Source organism: Nomascus leucogenys, chromosome 24 (assembly GCF_006542625.1).
Source record: "Nomascus leucogenys isolate Asia chromosome 24, Asia_NLE_v1, whole genome shotgun sequence".
NCBI lineage: Eukaryota > Metazoa > Chordata > Mammalia > Primates > Hylobatidae > Nomascus > Nomascus leucogenys.
In genome coordinates, this window is record NC_044404.1 from 20,256,615 (window position 1) to 20,273,255 (window position 16,641).

A 16,641-nucleotide genomic window follows, 5' to 3' on the forward strand; every position below is an offset into this window, starting at 1 on the left:
CTGGTGGCCCATGACAGTGCCCTCAGGAGATCCTGAGAATATGTGCCCAAGGTGGTGGGGGTACGGCTTGGTTTTATACATTTTGGGGAGACATAAGACATCAGTCAATACATGTAAGATGTGTATTGGTTCAGGCTGGAAAGGCGGGACAACTGGAAGTGCAGGTGTCAGAGGCATTAGAACAAGACCAACTCCATCTTGAACAAGGGCTGGGTAAAATGAGGCTGAGACCTACTGGACTGCATTCCTAGACAGTTAAGGGATTCAAAGTCAGAGGATGGGATAGGAGATTGGCACAAGATACGGGTCATAAAGACCTTGCTGATAAAACAGTTTGCAGTAAAGAAGCCAGCTAAAACCCACCAAAAGCAAGATGGCTACAAAAGTGGCCTCTGGTTGTCCTCAGTGCTACACTCCCACCAGCACCATGACAGTTTACAAATGCTATGGCATGTCAGGAAGTTACCTTATATGCTCTAAAGAGGAGAGACATAAATAATCCACCCCTTGTCTAGCATACCATCAAGAAATAACCATAAAAGTGGGCAACCAGCAGCCCTCGGGACTGCTCTGTCTGTGGAGTAGCCATTCTTTTATTCCTTTACTTTTTAATAAACTTGCTTTCACTTTACTCTATGGCCTCACTCTGATTTCCTTCTTGCTTGAGATCCAAGAACCCTCTTTTGGGGTCTGGATCCGGACCCCTTTCTTGTAACAGAGGCTTCCAAGTCATAGGCAGATTCAAAGATTTTCTGATTAGCAATTGGTTGAAAAAGTTATTATCAATAAAAAGGAATGTCTGGGTGATGATAAGGGGTTGTAGAGACTAAGGTTTTATCATGCAGATGAAGCCTCCAGATAGCAGGCATCAGAGTTAATAGATTGTAAATGTTTCTTATCAGGCTTAATAGAGTCTGTCTTATGAGTAATTCCAAAAGGGAGGAGGGTTTAATGAGGCATGTCTGGCTTCTCCTTCCCATCATGGCCTGAAACTAGTTTTTCAGGCTAACTTTGGAATGCCCCTGGCTGAGAGGAGGGGGTCCATTCTGATGGTTGGGGGCCTTAGAATTTTATTTTCAGTTTACAAAATACAGGTTCCTGGGCTCCACCCTAGACCTACAGAATCATACTCTTCAGGTTTGGGGTCCCGAGAACCTGCATTGTAAACTTGCTCCCCTGGGTGATTTTTTGTCCACCATAAAGTTTCAGACCTGCTGCTTTTGAAGGCATCCTCAAGAATTCTGGACAGAAATTTGGTGATAATGAAGCATTAATCAGGCTGCCCATTGGCTCACTTCCATGTTGCTAAAAGTCACAAAGCACTAGATACTGACCCACTTTCATCTTATGTTACTATAGATAGGATTCCTGACGCTACAACTGATTTGTATTCCCATTGTTCCTATAGATACGATCTCTGACATGAGAATCACAAGACTGACTTGTTTAAGGATTGCTTAGGGTGTTTTTCAAACCCCAAATTCCAGCCACCAGCTTGAAGACTCTCACAGAGGAACGAGATCAGCATGAGAATGCATGTTCTTCCTCTCCCTGTCCCGTGACATCAACCTGCACTCTTCAACCATTCAATGATCTCCACACTTCATCCTACTCCAGAAGAAACCCTTAAAAACCCCAGCCCCAAACTCCTCAGGGAGATGGATTTAAGGTTCTCTCCTGTCTCCTTGTTTGGTGACCCTAAGTTTAAACCTTCTTCTCTGCTGCAACCTGGTGTCTCATCATGTTAACTTGCTGTGTGCACCAGGCAACAGACCTATTACAGTTCCAGCCTAGGGAGCACACTACCTGGGGTGGTGAGGGTCGCACCAGGACCCCAGGCTTAACATGGCTTTCGCTCACTTTTGCCTAGCTTCCACCACTTCTTTCTGGGGACAGGGGGTGGGGGGACACAAAGTCTTGCTCTGTTACTCAGGCTGGAGTGCAATCTTGGCTCGCTGCAACCTCCGCCTCCCTGGTTCAAGCGATTCTCCTGTCTCAGCCTCCCAAGTAGCTGGGATTACAGGCACACGCCACCACGCCCAGCTAGTTTTTGTATTTTTAGTAGAGATGGGGTTTCACCATGTTGGTCAGGCTGGTCTTGAACTCCTGACCTCAAGTGATCCACCTGCCTCGGCCTCCCAAAGTGGCCTCCACCACCTCTTCATGAGTGAGTTACCTCAGGCAAGAAGTTTAACTCATCAGGACCTGTGTCCTCATCTGTACTGTGTGGCCAATCATACCCACCTTAGTTTTTTAAAAAAATCATACCCACCTTGCTGGGTCATGCAGAATGAAGCGTAAGTGAGAAAATGTATACAAGGTTCTTAGCACAGGGGAACCCAGAAATGGGCATTTTCCCATTGCCTCTCAGGAAGCCAGAAGCCACTGTGGCTGAATTTTACTCCCTTCCTTCTGCTCTGCAGTTCCTGGGCTGGTGTTTGGGGCAGGGAGGGACACACCGCAGAGCCAGGGCCAGCTGCTGCATCATCTCAGGGCTGAATCCTTGACGAGGGAACAGGGACAGCTTTGGCTTCCTCTCACCCCAGCCTAGCCCTGGATCCTGGAAGGGGCTCCAGCAGAGGCAGCCCACCAGCAGAATGCACTTTGACCCCACTTCAATGGCCTCCTGAAAGTAGGGGGAGTGTTCCTGGCAGAGGGTGAAGGGTTAATTTCTGATCCTCCTGAGAGATGGCTTGGGAGGTGATAGAACGTCCTTGCCTTTCCTACCTGCCCACCCACCCCTTCTACCCTGTCCCAGCCTTCTCACTGGTGGGAAGTTCTCAGTAGGAAAAAGATGCGGGTTTGGTCAAAAATTCCCTTTCAAGGATAGGCATTATTGGTTAATTTTACAAATCACGAATTGAGAATCAGAGAAGTAAAACTGTCAGAGGTGTGTGAACCAGAGCAGCTCCATCTTGAATAGGAGCTGGGAAAATAAGGCTGAAAACTACCGGGCTGCGTTCCCAGGAGGTGAAGGCATTCTTAGTCACAGGATGAGATACGAGGTCAGCACAAGATACAGGTCACAAAGACCTTGCTGATAAAACAGGTTGCAGTAAAGAAGCCAGCTAAAACCCACCAAAACCAAAATGGCCACGAGAGTGACCACTGGTCGTCCTCACTGCTGCACTCCCATTAGTGCCATGACAGTTTACAGATGCCATGGCAACATCAGGAACTTACCCTATGTGGTCCAAAAAGGGGAGGCATGAATAAGCCACCCCTTGTTTAACATATCATCAAGAACTAACCATAAAAATGGGCAACCAGCAGCCCTTGGGCTGCTTTGCCTATGGAGTAGCCATTCTTCCTTTTTTTTTTTTTTTTTAATAAACTTGCTTTCACTTTACTCTGTGGACTCACCCTGAATTCCTTCTTGTGTGAGATCCCAGAACCCTCTCTTGGGTCCAGATCTGGACCCCTTTCTTGTAGCAAAACCACAAGCCCAAGGTCACACAGCTGGGAAGTAGCCCAGCTGAAAGAAATAGGAGGAGCTTTCCTATCAATCCCTATTCATTCATTCATTCATTCATTCATTCATTCATTCATTCAACAGAAATGTCCTATGCCCCCAGCATTGTTCTAGATGCTGGGAATGTTGTGGTCCTTCCTGTGTCCAAGGCATTCATATTCCAGTCGATTGTTGGGGTGAGAGAAGTGAATTGCTGAATGCTGATTAAGAAAACCATCAGGTCAGGGACATTTTTTTGGAAGGAGAAGCAGTTCAGCTGAGCTCTGGGTGAAGAAGGAGCCCATCTTGCCAAGACCCAAGGGAGGCATCCCCCAGCAGAGGCCCCAAGGTGGACAGGGCTTGGCCAGGAACCGAAAACTGAAAGGGACCAGAGGGGAATCCTCAGCCTGCCTTCTCTGACCTTGCTTTGAGCTTTTACAAACTGCTTTAAAAATCTCTTCTTTATTTTAAATTTTAAAAAAATAGGGGACTCTGAGCTCTGGAGAACAAGCCAGGCCACCCAGTGGGAGACACGGGCTATTCAGCTTGCCCTGGTGCCCTGAGGTCAGGATGACCCTCTGGCTGACCTCAGTCAGGAACCCCACGTGTGAATGCCCCCTAGTCCTCCTCAAGGGGACACTGAGGTAGGGTGGGGAGGGGGTGGCAGGAGCCCAGCCCCTCCTGCACATCAAAGCAAGGCGAGGATGTGGGGAATGAACATGGGCATTTGGAAGCAGGATCCAGCTGGAAAGACAGGCAAGGCCTCGGAGAAGTCGTCCCTGTCACTTTGTCCCTGGGCTGGGCTCCCTGGAGGTGGAACCCTGTATCCCAGGTGGCCTGAGGCTTGTACCCACCAATGGGTAGGTTTCTGCCTTTGACACACATCACCCCCACCTGGTAGTCCCTGGGTGTGGCTAGTCACCCCCTAGGAGCACCCAGGGGTGAGTCAGGGACTGTCTCAGTCAAGAGAGTGGGAGATAGAGTGGGACATGGCCCTGGAGCCAGAGATACCTGGGTTCGAATCGCAACCCTGCCACTTATCAGCCAGTGACTCACCCTTGGAGTTTCAGTTTCTACAGCTGTCAAACGCAGTAATAGCACCAGCGCCTCAAGGTAGGTAAGAGGAGGGGTGAATGGGCACCACAGGTGTTCAGTGTCCACTCTGCTTCCCACACCGGGCACAGCCTAACCCCAGAGGGAACAGGAAGCACATTGGCTGCCTCTGCCATCCAGGAGCACTGAGAGGGGCAAGTGGAGAACAGAGGCTCTCCTGGGAATTACTCCTTCCTTGCTGCCTCTCATCCAGTTTCAATCGTTGGACACTGATTCAGGACAAGAACTTGCAGGGTGGGATGTTCCAAGTCCTGCTGCCTGAGGCCCCACCTGAGCCTCTAGCCTCCTCATCTGAATAAATCCCGTGTCTTTACCAGTCTGAGATTCATTCGTTCATTCATTCATTATTCATTTATTTGTTCAACAAATCCCTACTGATCGCCTACTACATATCAAGCCTGCCCTGTGATAAGGTAGTCACAGATGGGAGCACCCCAGGCACCGCTCTGCTCCCGGCCAAAGTGACAGCAGGTTGCAGTCCCTGGCTCTGGGCTTGCTCACCCAACACAAATTCCATCAGCTACCCAACCCCTCAGGGACATTGATCCTGTTCCCTCTTGGTGGTAAATAAATCCTAAGAAATCTAAACCAACAAGGCTCATCCCATTGTCTTGGGTAACCTCTGGGTTAGGGCAGCCCGTCCTGCAGGGAAGTCTGCTGGGTGGTGCTGGGGCGTTTATTAAAAAGATACAGGGGGCCAGGTGTGGTGGCTCACACCTGTAATCCCAGCACTTTGGGAGGCCGAGGTGGGCGGATCACGAGCTCAGGAGACTGAGACCATCCTGGCTAATACGGTGAAACCCCGTCTCTACTAAAAATACAAAAAATTAGCCAGGCGTGGTGGTGGTCACCTGTAGTCCCAGCTACTCGGGAGGCTGAGGCAGGAGAATGGCTGGGAGGCAGAGCTTGCAGTGAGCCGAGATTGCGCCACTGCACTCCAGCCTGCGTGACAGAGCGAGACCCTGTCTCAAAAACAAAAAAACAAACAAACGAAAAGACACAGGAAGAGAGGAAGACACAGCGTCTCCTTGGCTGGATGCTGTCACGTCCTGGCCTGAGGGCTGGCATCATGGTTGCCAGCTTGGAGCTGTGAGGGGAGTCACCCAGAGGGCAAAGCCAACACACAGAGCTTGCCGGGTGCAGGAAGGAGACCAGGCCCTGATGATATCAAGCGCCGAAGAGCCGGACTTGGAACCACCTCGTCTCTGAACGTCTCATCATGTGAGATCATAAATGCCTGCATTGTTTCAGCCCACTGAGTCACAGTTTTTAGCTGGAAGCTTCTTAACCAATACAAACGTGACGCAGCGAGGGAGCGGAGCAAGAAGAGGCTGGGGCGAAGCTGTGGCTCTGCCTTTCTCGGGGTGTAGGACCTCAGGAGGGTCCTCAATTATAAAATGGGGATCGTAATGGCTAAGTCAGCCAACATGAATATTAAGAGAGATGTTGCTGCAAAGCCATAGGGAGCTATTGGGCCAAATTTGGCAGACAAATAAGAGAGAGTCGTCAGCTCCTGATGATGTCTCTTGAATAAATGCATCCAGTGGCACTGGGAAAAGACTTGGCGGGAAAGGAGGAGGACACTTTCTCCTCCTGATTTCTCTTGGGAATGATTTTAGATCTGGTCACTACGAAACAACAGTAACCATGCCGTTAACATTTAAAGTTAACACCCTGTGCCAGGTGCCTGTTGTGCTGAGAATTTAATCTACACTAATCTTATTTAATACAAACATGAACACCTTCCTATTTTCTTCTTTTTAAAAAATTTTCAGTCTGGTGCAGTGGCTCACGACTATGATCCCAACATGTTGGGAGGCCAAGGCAGGAGGATCACTTGAGCCCAGGAGTTTGCGGCCAGCCTAGGCAACATAGTGAGGCCCCATCTCTACAAAAAAACACAAAAATTACCCAGGCATTTGGGTGCCTGGCTACTCAGGAGGTTGGGGCAGGAGGATCACTTGAGCCATGGAGGTCGAGGCTGCTGTGAGCCACGATTGCGTTGCTGCATTCCAGCCTGGGCAACAGAGCAAGACCCTGTCTCAACAACAACAACAACTAAAAATTCTTACTTTTTGTAGAGATGAGGTCTATGTTGCCCAGGCTGGTCTCTTCTTATTTTCATTTATACTTACACGCAGAGAATGTTTCCTCCTGTAAGGTACGTGGTTAGTCAGTGATATAAGTGGAATTTTTTTTTTAACTAGACTATTTTATTTTATCTTATCTTATTTTATTTTATTTTATCTTGTTTTGTTTTATTTTTTGAGACAGTGTCACTCTGTTGCCCAGGCTGGAGTGCAGTGTTGCGATCTTGGCTCACTGCAACCCCTGCCTCCCGGGTTCAAGCGATTCTCCTGCCTCAGCCTCCCGAGTAGCTGGGATTGCAGGTGCCCACCACGATGCCTGGCTAATTTTTGTATTTTTAGTAGAGATGAGGTTTTGCCATGTTGGGCAGGCTGGTCTTGAACTCCTGACCTCAGGTGATCCGCCTGCCTCAGCCTCCCTAAGTGTTGGGATTACAGGCATGAGCCACCATGCCTGGCCTAGACTTTATCTTTATATGGCAGTTTTAGGTTCACAGCAAAATTGAGAAGGTACGGAGATTTCCCTATCCTGTTCCCCCACACAGGCACAGCTGCCCCCATGGGTATCTCCATCTGGAGTGGTGCATTGAACTGGAATTTGAACCCAGTGCCCACAGTCCTTCATTCCTATGACACCACCTCACGTGAGTCACCACATCTCAGAACTGCTCAGTCAGCTGAGGCACAGATGGTGCCACAGGCCCAGAGTGCGGGCGACTGCAGGTGCCTCAGCCCTCAGGCTGGAAACAGCTAATCACATACAAATGGCAGATTGGGAGTCCTCATAGGAAAAAGTTGTCCCTCTTCAGTCTCTTTCCTTAGAAGCAGAGCCTGAGACAAGGATTCTTGTGCAAATGCTTTACTGAGGGAGTACTTTCTGGAGAAACCTGTGAGGGAACCAGGAAAACTGGATAGCCCACGGGGTCGGACCAAGCAGACAGGTGGTTCCAGGACAGGCCTGGCCTCAGCCCCATCCCAATTCGAGAGTGTCATTCCACCCAGACAATCCTGCACAGATGCAGGGGAGCTGGCAATTGTACCCTCCATGGTGTCAGACTCTCCTGGCCATGAGTGACAGGTGGCCTCTTGGTGGGAGAGGTGGGGCAGGGGGGCAGGCAGCTCCCAGTAGACCAGGGCAATATTTAGGAGAAGGAGGCAGATTGGAGCAGTTGGCTGCCAACACCTGGCCTCACTCAGGGAGAGGGGCCTTGGGCCTGGAGGAGATCTAGGTGAGGTACCCACACCTTCTGCTGCAACCTCTGTGTATCCATTATGGGCTCACTCCATTCACAGGCATGAATTGAGCACCTAGTATGTGGGAAAACAGGGGAAACAGAGGTGGCACAGATATGGTCTCCGTCCTTCGGGGGCTCCAGTCTAGTTGGGGCAGATCAGAGAAATTCCATTTGCCACTCTAGGCCGAGCTTGGTAAGCAGCAGAGCCATGAAGCATTGTGGGAGCTTGGAGGACGGAGTGAGCCCTTGCAGTCAGGGAGGAGGAGTCAGCCCAGGGAGACTTCCAGAAAGTAGCCCTTTGACCCCGAGGAGGTGGGGATCAGTCGTGATGAAAGTAATAGCCATTCAGTAGCCCCTTGTATTTCACCCTGAGCCAATGCCTGGAGGCAGGAGAAAGTACTCAAGGCTCTGGTGCCTGGAGCCACAAGAGCTGGCGGCTTTGTCTAGTGCTTCACCCAAGAAGGATTTACGGAGCTCCTTCTTGGTTCTGAGTGTTGCTTTGGGCACCAGGGATGCAACCGAGTTTAAGACAGGCATGGCCTCCACCTGCAGGGACTTCAGAGCTTGCCTGGGGAGAGGGTCACACGGCCAGACTGTGAGGGGTCCTCAACACCTATGAGAGGCTTTATCTTAGGACAGTGGAGGGCCTTGAGGTTTTAAGAGATAGAGCCACGTGGACAGAAAGATCAATATTGCCCTTTATAGTGGCTGCTCCGGTTGTAGCTCTGAGACTATATTGGAGGGGGTGAGAAAGGACCGGGGGGCCAGGAGATGGGGGACAGCGGCAGACCCCTCCCCCACCCCGATGCTTTGGTCCAAACACCATCTCTGAGGGCTCCCTTGCTTGGGCTTCTCCCAAGATGCCCATCCACCCTCAGAGGACACAGCTGCTGCCTCAACTGGGAGGATTCGGAAAGCTTCAGAAGGTCAGAAGGCCTTGGTAGAGGGTTCCGGGGGAGGCTGGGACTACCTCCTCCCGGAGTGTTTGAAAAGCCAGGCTGGTTCAGGATAGATACTGAGGTGGGTGGGGATGCCGGAGCGCCATGCTGAGAAACAGGGTAGAGGGTGTGGGCTTCTAGCACCCAGGGGTCTGCCCCCGGCAGTGGGGCCGCCAGTAGAAACGCAGTCGCTTCTGGTAGGTGTCCAGGTTGCGCTTCAGGCAGAAGGCCACCTCCTTGTCACAGGCACACAGCTGCTGCTCACACCAGCTTCCCTTGTCAGCTGTGGGCAGAGGAGGGGGGCTCTGTGTTTGTCCTTATCCGAGACAGAGGCAGGTATGAGTCTAGCAGCCTCTGAAGTCAGTGCAGTTCCTGCTCAGTCGTGGAGGTACCGGTCCCAGCAACCTCGATTCTAGCTGCATGACCTTGGCCACGTACCATGACCTCCCGGTGTGCCAGTGCACCTTCAGTTATTTATTCACCCATTCATTAAACAATTATTGAGCACCTACCGTGTCATGGCAGGAGGGGACTGAACGATAGGGACATGGGAGAGGGGCAGGTATTAGAGCACCACAGGGAGCAAAAAACAACTATGCGAAGTTAACATGAGGAACCATGCAGGGCTAGATCAGAAAACAGGGTGGAAGAGCTTCTGAGCTGAGATCGGAAGGGTCTGGGCTAGGAGATCAGAAAACAGGGCGGGAGAGCTTCTGAGCTGAGATAGGAAGGGTCTGCTCTTCCTGGAGGAAGCTGGGGTTGGGGAGTGGGGGATGGCAACAGTCTATGCAAAGACTCCCGGGCAGGAGGAATCACGGTTTCATTGTCTGTGAAGCGGGGATAATGGCAAGAGCTGCCTAGGGGGCTGTCATAAGACAAGGCACTTAGCCTATCATGAGACAAGGCACTTAGCCTATAGTAAGTGCTCAATAAATTTTGGATATTATTGTTACTATTATTATGAAGCCCTCAATTAACAGCAGCTGCTGTGATGAGCCCTTTCGATTCCCAGCCCTGAGGACCTGCTACATTTCTATGCATGTGATGCTGGAAAGGATGCAGGGGCCAGGTGCCCTGGTTTCCAGCCCAGGCTCTGTCAGTTGGAGGCAGACACTTCCCCACTCTAGTTTTGGTTTCCTGGTCTGTACAATGGAGACAATCAGGGTTTTGCTGATCCTGGACAGGCTGCCACGAGCATCAGTGATGATGAAAGTAACAGCCAATCAGTAGCTCTGTGTAATTTATTATGGCAGGCATCCTGTGAGGCCCATTCTGTCTGTCTCATTTTAGTTCTTGCAATAACTTAATGGGGTAGATTACAGATGAGGATACTGAGGTTCAGAGAGGTTAAGCAATATGGTCACCAAGCTGGTCGGTCGTGGGCCTGAATTCCAGGTGCTAAAGGGGCCAAACCTCCCATGGGTTCTCTCCATACCCCCATACCCATTCTTGCCTCTTCACAGCCCAACTGCAGCCAGTGGACCCATGCAAAAAAACAGAGAGGTCAAGTAGCTGTGCTGTGAAGGCAGTGAGAGCCAGAACTCCCTTCCTGGGGTCTCCAGCTCCTGCCCTGAGGTCTGGGTACTCACAGCAGTGGATGTTCCCCTGGGAAAAGTTGTATCTGTAATAGTCCCTGAAGATGCCGCACCCGTGGGTCTTCAGGTGGACGTAGCAGCAGTCATGGGTCTGGCAGCACCTGGAGTAGACAGGGTGCACAGCTGCATGGGTCCCCAGCCTACTGGGCTCTCTGGCTCCTCCCCCCACCGGAGAAGAACCCGTGTCCCCACCTGGGAAGAGTCAAGGCCTGCAGGGCTGCAGTCTTCCTCAGGATCATGATGACTAACATTTTTTGAGCAATTCCTATGCACCAGACACTTGCTTTATCTACGCATTCTCTTACTCCTTAAAACCACCATGGGATGGAGGTACTCATATTATCCCCTCTTCAGAGATGAAGAAACTGAGACTCAGGGAGGTCAAGACACTCTCCCAAGGTCACACAGCCTGTAAGTAGCAGATCAGGGCAGTGTCCCCAGGCCTGGCTGGCTCTCACCCCTCCTCTAGCTGACTCCCAGGGTTGTTACGAAGATCAAATGAGATAACGGAAAAAAAGAGGTGGCGGGAGGGGCTTTAAAAAACCAATGTCCATTGCAGTGGGGAGTGAACTTGGGCATTGCCACTAGAGTAGGGGATGGGAGTGCAAGGGGATGGCTGTCCTTCAGGGACCCTGGGGAACCTTCTGGAAGGCAAGCTCCAGGAGGGCTGGGACCGTATTGGCACTCAGCGGTTTCTAGCACATAGTAGATGCTCAACAAAATGGATTCAACTCAACTAAATGAATAGGTGGGTGGAGAGAAAAGAAGAGTACCATAGTCGAGGGCAGGATAGGATTGCCAGCCCTGAGAAAGGAGTTACCAGTCCGTGGCATCTTTGGGCTGGCCTCTGCCACCTAGTCCGCAGTGACAGCCGTAGGGCCAGTAGAAGAGGATGGGCATTTTCCCAGTCACTTACTTGACCATCTTGTTCAGGTTCAGGATCCCACCCTGGATTGGAATCACACCTGCCAAGTAGCCCAGCAACCAGGAGAGGAGAGGAGATGAATTTCAGGGCAGCACCACTGGGCACAGGACGGCACCTCTGCTCTGCCCAGACCAAATGAGTGACCTCAAATGATGATAATAATAAAACGACATCTACTGCTGCTATTAAAAATATAGCGACAGGCCAGGCACAGTGGCTCACGTCTGTAATCCCAGCACTTTGGGAGACAAAGTCTCGCTCTGTTGCCCAGGCTGGAATGCAGTGGCATGATCTCGGGTTTGCGAGGCCAAGGTGGGCAGATTGCTTGAACCCAGGAGTTTGAGACTAGCTTGGGAAACATGGTAACACCCTGTATCTACAAAACATCAAAAATTAACTGGGCATGGTGGTGGACACCTGTCGTCGCAGCTACTTGGGAGGCTGAGGTGGGAGCTGGAGGCTGCAGTGAGCCGAGATCGTGCCACTGCACTCCAGCCTGGGCAACAGAGTGAGACTTTGTGTCAAGGAAAAAAAGTGACAATTACTGAGTGGTTACTATAGGTCTTCTTTTGTATTGATTTCTTGACTCCATCTGGCTAGATAATTACTGTTATATTAAATAAATAAACTTTTTATTTTGGAATAATTCCAGATGTACAAAAAAGTTGCAAAGATAGAAAGCTCCTGTATACCCCTTAGCCAATTTCCTCAAATGTTATCATCTTACTTGTGATTCATTTGCTAAAACCAACACTGGTACAATGAATATTATTTTTAATCCCTATTTTACAGATGAGCAGTTTGAGGCTCAGTAACTTGCTCAGAGTCTTAGTGGCTGGTAAATGGAGCCAGAATTCATCACTTAAAACAGTCTGGTTTCATTCCCTGTCTCTGGGTGTTGATTTCCCACTCCATAATAGGAGGAATGGTCCCAAGTCACCCTTCTTACCTCCAGCCCCTAGAAAAATCTGAATCTGTAATAAAGAGAGTGTGTGGGTCTTCTGGGAGGCAGCATGATTTAGAAATCAATGCTTTTCATGGATAATTTTATTTCACTCATAATAACTGCTGATTAGAATTGATAGTAAGGGAAATTTATTTTACTGGAAGAGAGGAATGCATTATGTTGAGTTAGGAGAAATAAAATATATTAAGTCCATGAATTCAAGTGAGAGGTTGGGAGAAACAGATGACAGAAGGGAAAGGAGCTGTGCCTGTGTGCAACTCCTAGAGATGATTAGATAATGCAGGGAGCACACATCCCGATGGAGCCCAGAGTCTCAGGGAGACTGGGCTGGGCAGCCCCTCTTCGAGTGAGTCTAGTTATGGAACCCGCACCCAGCCTCGGGCAAATGAAGTCAATAGTACACAGTGGGTGAGCCCCACATTGGGGCCCGTTGGGGTGGGAAGGGTGGTTGGGAGAAACTCATGCACTGGACAAAGAATGAGACCACACACGGGTGGCCTTGGGTTGCAACTAAAAGTGACTGGGCCATCGTGTCCCCAGTATGTCCCCTCAATGTGTGGGAGTCCATGTTGCCACGCCTGTTTGACATGGTGGCTCTAGCTGTTAAGACATGTACAAGAGAAGCCTTGCTAAGCTTTGGCTGCACTGGTGAAGGATCCTGGGCCCTCTGGAATCATACACAATCCATCAGAGATTCCTGGATTCCATGATAAGGAACCCAACTGCAAACAACCTTGCAGATCAACCAGAGCCCCGCATTCAGAATCTTCCCTTTCTTAGGGTACCCCTGTCCTCTTTTTTTTTTTTTTTTTTTTTGCCCTGAATCTAGCCCTTTCAATCTGGGCTCAGAAATACATAAACTGAACTCACACCTGAATGATGCGGCTCTTTCTTGCCATGTGAGAAATACATTCAGCTTTGATTCAGAATGCTTTTGGGTGGTCTTACTTGCCATAATTTTAAGGTGAGGAGGACCCAGCCTGAGAAACGGAGCTGGAGCTGTGGCTGGGGAGGTGTTGGTGAACTGGCTTAGCTTGTCAGCAGTTCTTGCCTGGGTAACTTTTCCCACCCTTGGCTGCCACTGACAGGGATGAAGCTCCTTCTCCCAAGGGATGGACACAGTGGGTGGGAGGAGGTGCTACTGCCATCTTTCATGCATGTGCCATGTGTGAAGCTATTATTTACGTTTACTCAACACTTAGTATCTGTTTTCCCATTAGAGTCCTTCTAACAGCCCTATGAAGGGTGTTGTGCCCATTTTACAGATGAGGGTATTGAAAGGTTGGGTGATTTGGCTAAAGTCATACTGCCAAGAGATGGCGGGGCCTGCGTTTGACTGCAGGTGCATCTGTGTATTTGATCTCTACAGTGTCTTCTCTCTTTACATCTGAGAGATGAATTTTTGCAGCTCGATTGCAAATTTCCTAATGGTTTTTGCTGTAATCCTGGAGACATGTTCCTCTAGCGAATTTCGGAGTCCCAAGATAACATGAAACTACATTGTAAAATGCAAGCCCTTTCCAAAATCACAATTTTGAGACGGATTGAGGACAAAAAGGCCAATTTGCTAGCAACTGCACTTTATATTTGGTCTGCTTAAGATCAAATAGAAACTGTCCCCTCTTCACCGAAGGGCAAGGGAACCCTCTTCCCAGGTTCAAGGAAGATCATGAACATGAAACGGCTCTAAAAATATGGAGTGCTATGCATTCGTACAGGTTGTTCCTATTCAGTGGGAGGGGCAGGGATGAAGTGACCTGTGTCCAAAGCGTCATCATCATGGGCGCAGCACACCCTGGTGCTGGACTTCTAGTTTGAACCTTCACAGCAGTCCAGAGACATGCGGCACAGCTTGGCCACCCAGAGCTCTCTGGCTGAAGCTACCATGCTAGGAGACTGGTGGCTACTGAAGGCTCTTTGCAGAGGGGCAGAAGGATTGGGGAGTAGGGGCCAGGGTCCTGGGGATCAGAGCAGCGGCCCCCCAATCTAGGAAAGAGAGCACAGGGGTACATTGGCCTCCCTCCTTCCCTTCCCAGCCTGGGTCCCATCCCCAACTCACCAGCCATCACCACCAGCCCACACAGCAGTGCAAGTTCCATGATCCCAGCACAGAGCAGTGGAGGCAGATGCTGGCAGGCCCTTTCCATGCAGGCTGCCCCTTTATATCAGATGCACCCCACACAGCCTCGCCCAGCCCTCCCTCCCAGCCCCCGCTCTCATGGAGGCAACACATGCTTCTTTCACTTCCACTTTTCTGGCACTGGGAAGTTTTTTTTTTTTTTTAAACATGTTTTTTTCCCTATTTATTTATTTAATGTATTTATTTACTTATATTCATATATATGTATATTTTGAGATAGGGTCTCACTCTGTCACTTATGCTGGAGTGCAGTGGAATGATCATAGCTCACTGTAACCTCGACCTCCTGGGCTCAGGCAATCCTCCTGCCTCAGCTTTCCAAGTAGCTGAGACCACAGGCATGAGCCACTATGCCTGGCAATTTTTTTTAAGACAACACTATGTTGCCCAGGCTGCTCTCGAACTCCTGGCCTCAAACAATCATCTCACCTCAACCTCCCAAAGTGCTGGGATTGCAGGTGTGAGCACCATGCCTTGGCTTCCCCACCACGCCCTTTTTGATAAAAGAAACATACACTCAGTGTAGAAGATGTGGAAAACCTAAACAATAAACTTGAAATCACCTGTAAACCTATTAAGCACCATTGACATTTTGGTGTACGTCCCTCTGTGGTCCTGTTGCTGCCTGTCTCTCTTTCTGTCTCTCTCTCTCTCCATACTTTTCCCCAACCAAATTAGGAAAATATTATATATGCAGTGCTTCATAGCCTATTTTTTCATTTGCTGATATAACTTGCACATATTTCTATGTCATTAAATATTCCTCTCTAGTAACATTGTGAAAGGCAGGTTCCTGGCTGGGCACGGTGGCTCATGACAGTAATCCCAGCACTTTGGGAGCTCCAGGCGGGTGGATCACAAAGTTAGGAGTTCAAGACCAGCCTGGCCAAGATGGTGAAACCCCATCTCTACTAAAAATACAAAAATTAGCTGAGCGTGGTGGCAGGTGCCTGTAATCCCAGCTACTCGGGAGGCTGAGGTAGAGACTTGCTTGAACTCAGGAGGCGGAGGTTGCAGTGAGCCGAGATTGTGCCACTGCACTCCAGCCTGGGCAACAGAGCAAGACTCCATCTCAGAAAGAAAAAGGCAGGTTCCTATTTCATTATACTATTATATATATTATTATATTGTTATACCGTTTATCTAATGAAGCTCCATTGATGGATATATGGGTGGCTTCTGATATTTTTTTACTAATCTAGACCGTAGAGTGAAAGAAGGCCAAATTTCAGTCAGTACATGTCCAGAATTGCTTCCATAGGATCTACTCCTAATGTGGACTTGCTGAGTCAAAGCACACACACAATTTGAAGTCAGGCAATTGATATGTGTTGACAACTTACCCTACAGAAGGTCTGCCCCAGTTTACATGTGAGAATCCTAATGAGGCAAATGGGGTGGAGCCAGCCCAACTTGGGTGGAGGAGCTGACGGGAGGACACTCATGGCCACGACACAGAGAAGGTCAGCCACCAGGGCTCCACTGAGAACCTTGTTCCCACAGCTTTGATGCCTGTTAGATGGCTGTCTAAGGACAGAATGCCCAGGCTGACCTCTGTTGCCAGCAAATCAGCTCATCCAAAAGAATATGCCAGCAACAGCCACTGCTAGGAGCTTCTCTCTCTCTCTCTCTCTTCTCTCTTCTCTTCCCTCCTTTTTAAATCTGATTATTGCCTTTGTTCCTTGACTCAGTCAACCAACTGACCAGCTCATATGTGTGTCAACAGTCTACATGCAAAGTAATTAAACAGCAAGCAAAGTAGATGCCTTGGGCACATTTTTTGATGCACCCCCTCCCATGTAGGCTCAATAGTCTTGTGCATTTACCAGTGTGGTACCTTACCCTATAGACAATCTTCTAGACAGGGACTCTTGGTGGGCCATGTGGCTACCTGTCAGAACTCACGCCACCCTCCATCCATCTGATATGGAGGGATGAGAGCAAAAGTAGCCACAAGCCCTTTGTTGATTCTAGAAGGCTTTTCCCTAAAGGGAGAGAAGGCACAATATTGATGCTACAAAGCGTCCTCAAAAGCCCCATCTTCAGAGTTACCTCGGACACCTCCAGAAGCCCCAGGGCACATCCAGCAGGCAAGGTTTGGGATCAGACAGATCTGGTTCAAATCCTGGCTCCTTCTCTTACCAATGGTGGGACCCTGGGCAAATTACTTCATCTCCAGGAACCTTGGTT

The 16,641-nt window shown here is 49.5% G+C and overlaps 1 protein-coding gene across 1 annotated transcript; it reads right to left on the reverse strand.

The window, feature by feature from the left end:
• Positions 1 to 7,494: 7,494 nt before the first annotated feature.
• Positions 7,495 to 14,478, reverse strand: PLA2G2D (phospholipase A2 group IID). Its single transcript, XM_003271555.2, has 4 exons — positions 14,371 to 14,478; positions 11,240 to 11,384; positions 10,414 to 10,520; positions 7,495 to 9,107 (listed from the first exon to the last, which is right to left on the reverse strand). The coding sequence occupies exons 2-4, from the start codon at positions 11,317 to 11,319 to the stop codon at positions 8,962 to 8,964; spliced, it is 333 nt and encodes a 110-aa protein (XP_003271603.2). The 5' UTR covers positions 11,320 to 11,384; positions 14,371 to 14,478; the 3' UTR covers positions 7,495 to 8,961.
• Positions 14,479 to 16,641: the final 2,163 nt, after the last annotated feature.

Bases quoted from the DNA above. Each gene is read 5' to 3' on its own strand.
- PLA2G2D (XM_003271555.2), bottom strand. From the start codon at position 11,319: ATGCCCATCCTCTTCTACTGGCCCTACGGCTGTCACTGCGGACTAGGT. The intron at 10,521-11,239 runs GTAACTCCTTTC...TGTCTACTCCAG, and splicing joins CCCAAAGATGCCACGGACTG to GTGCTGCCAGACCCATGACT. The intron at 9,108-10,413 runs GTGAGTACCCAG...CTCTGCCCACAG, and splicing joins CCAGGGGAACATCCACTGCT to CTGACAAGGGAAGCTGGTGT.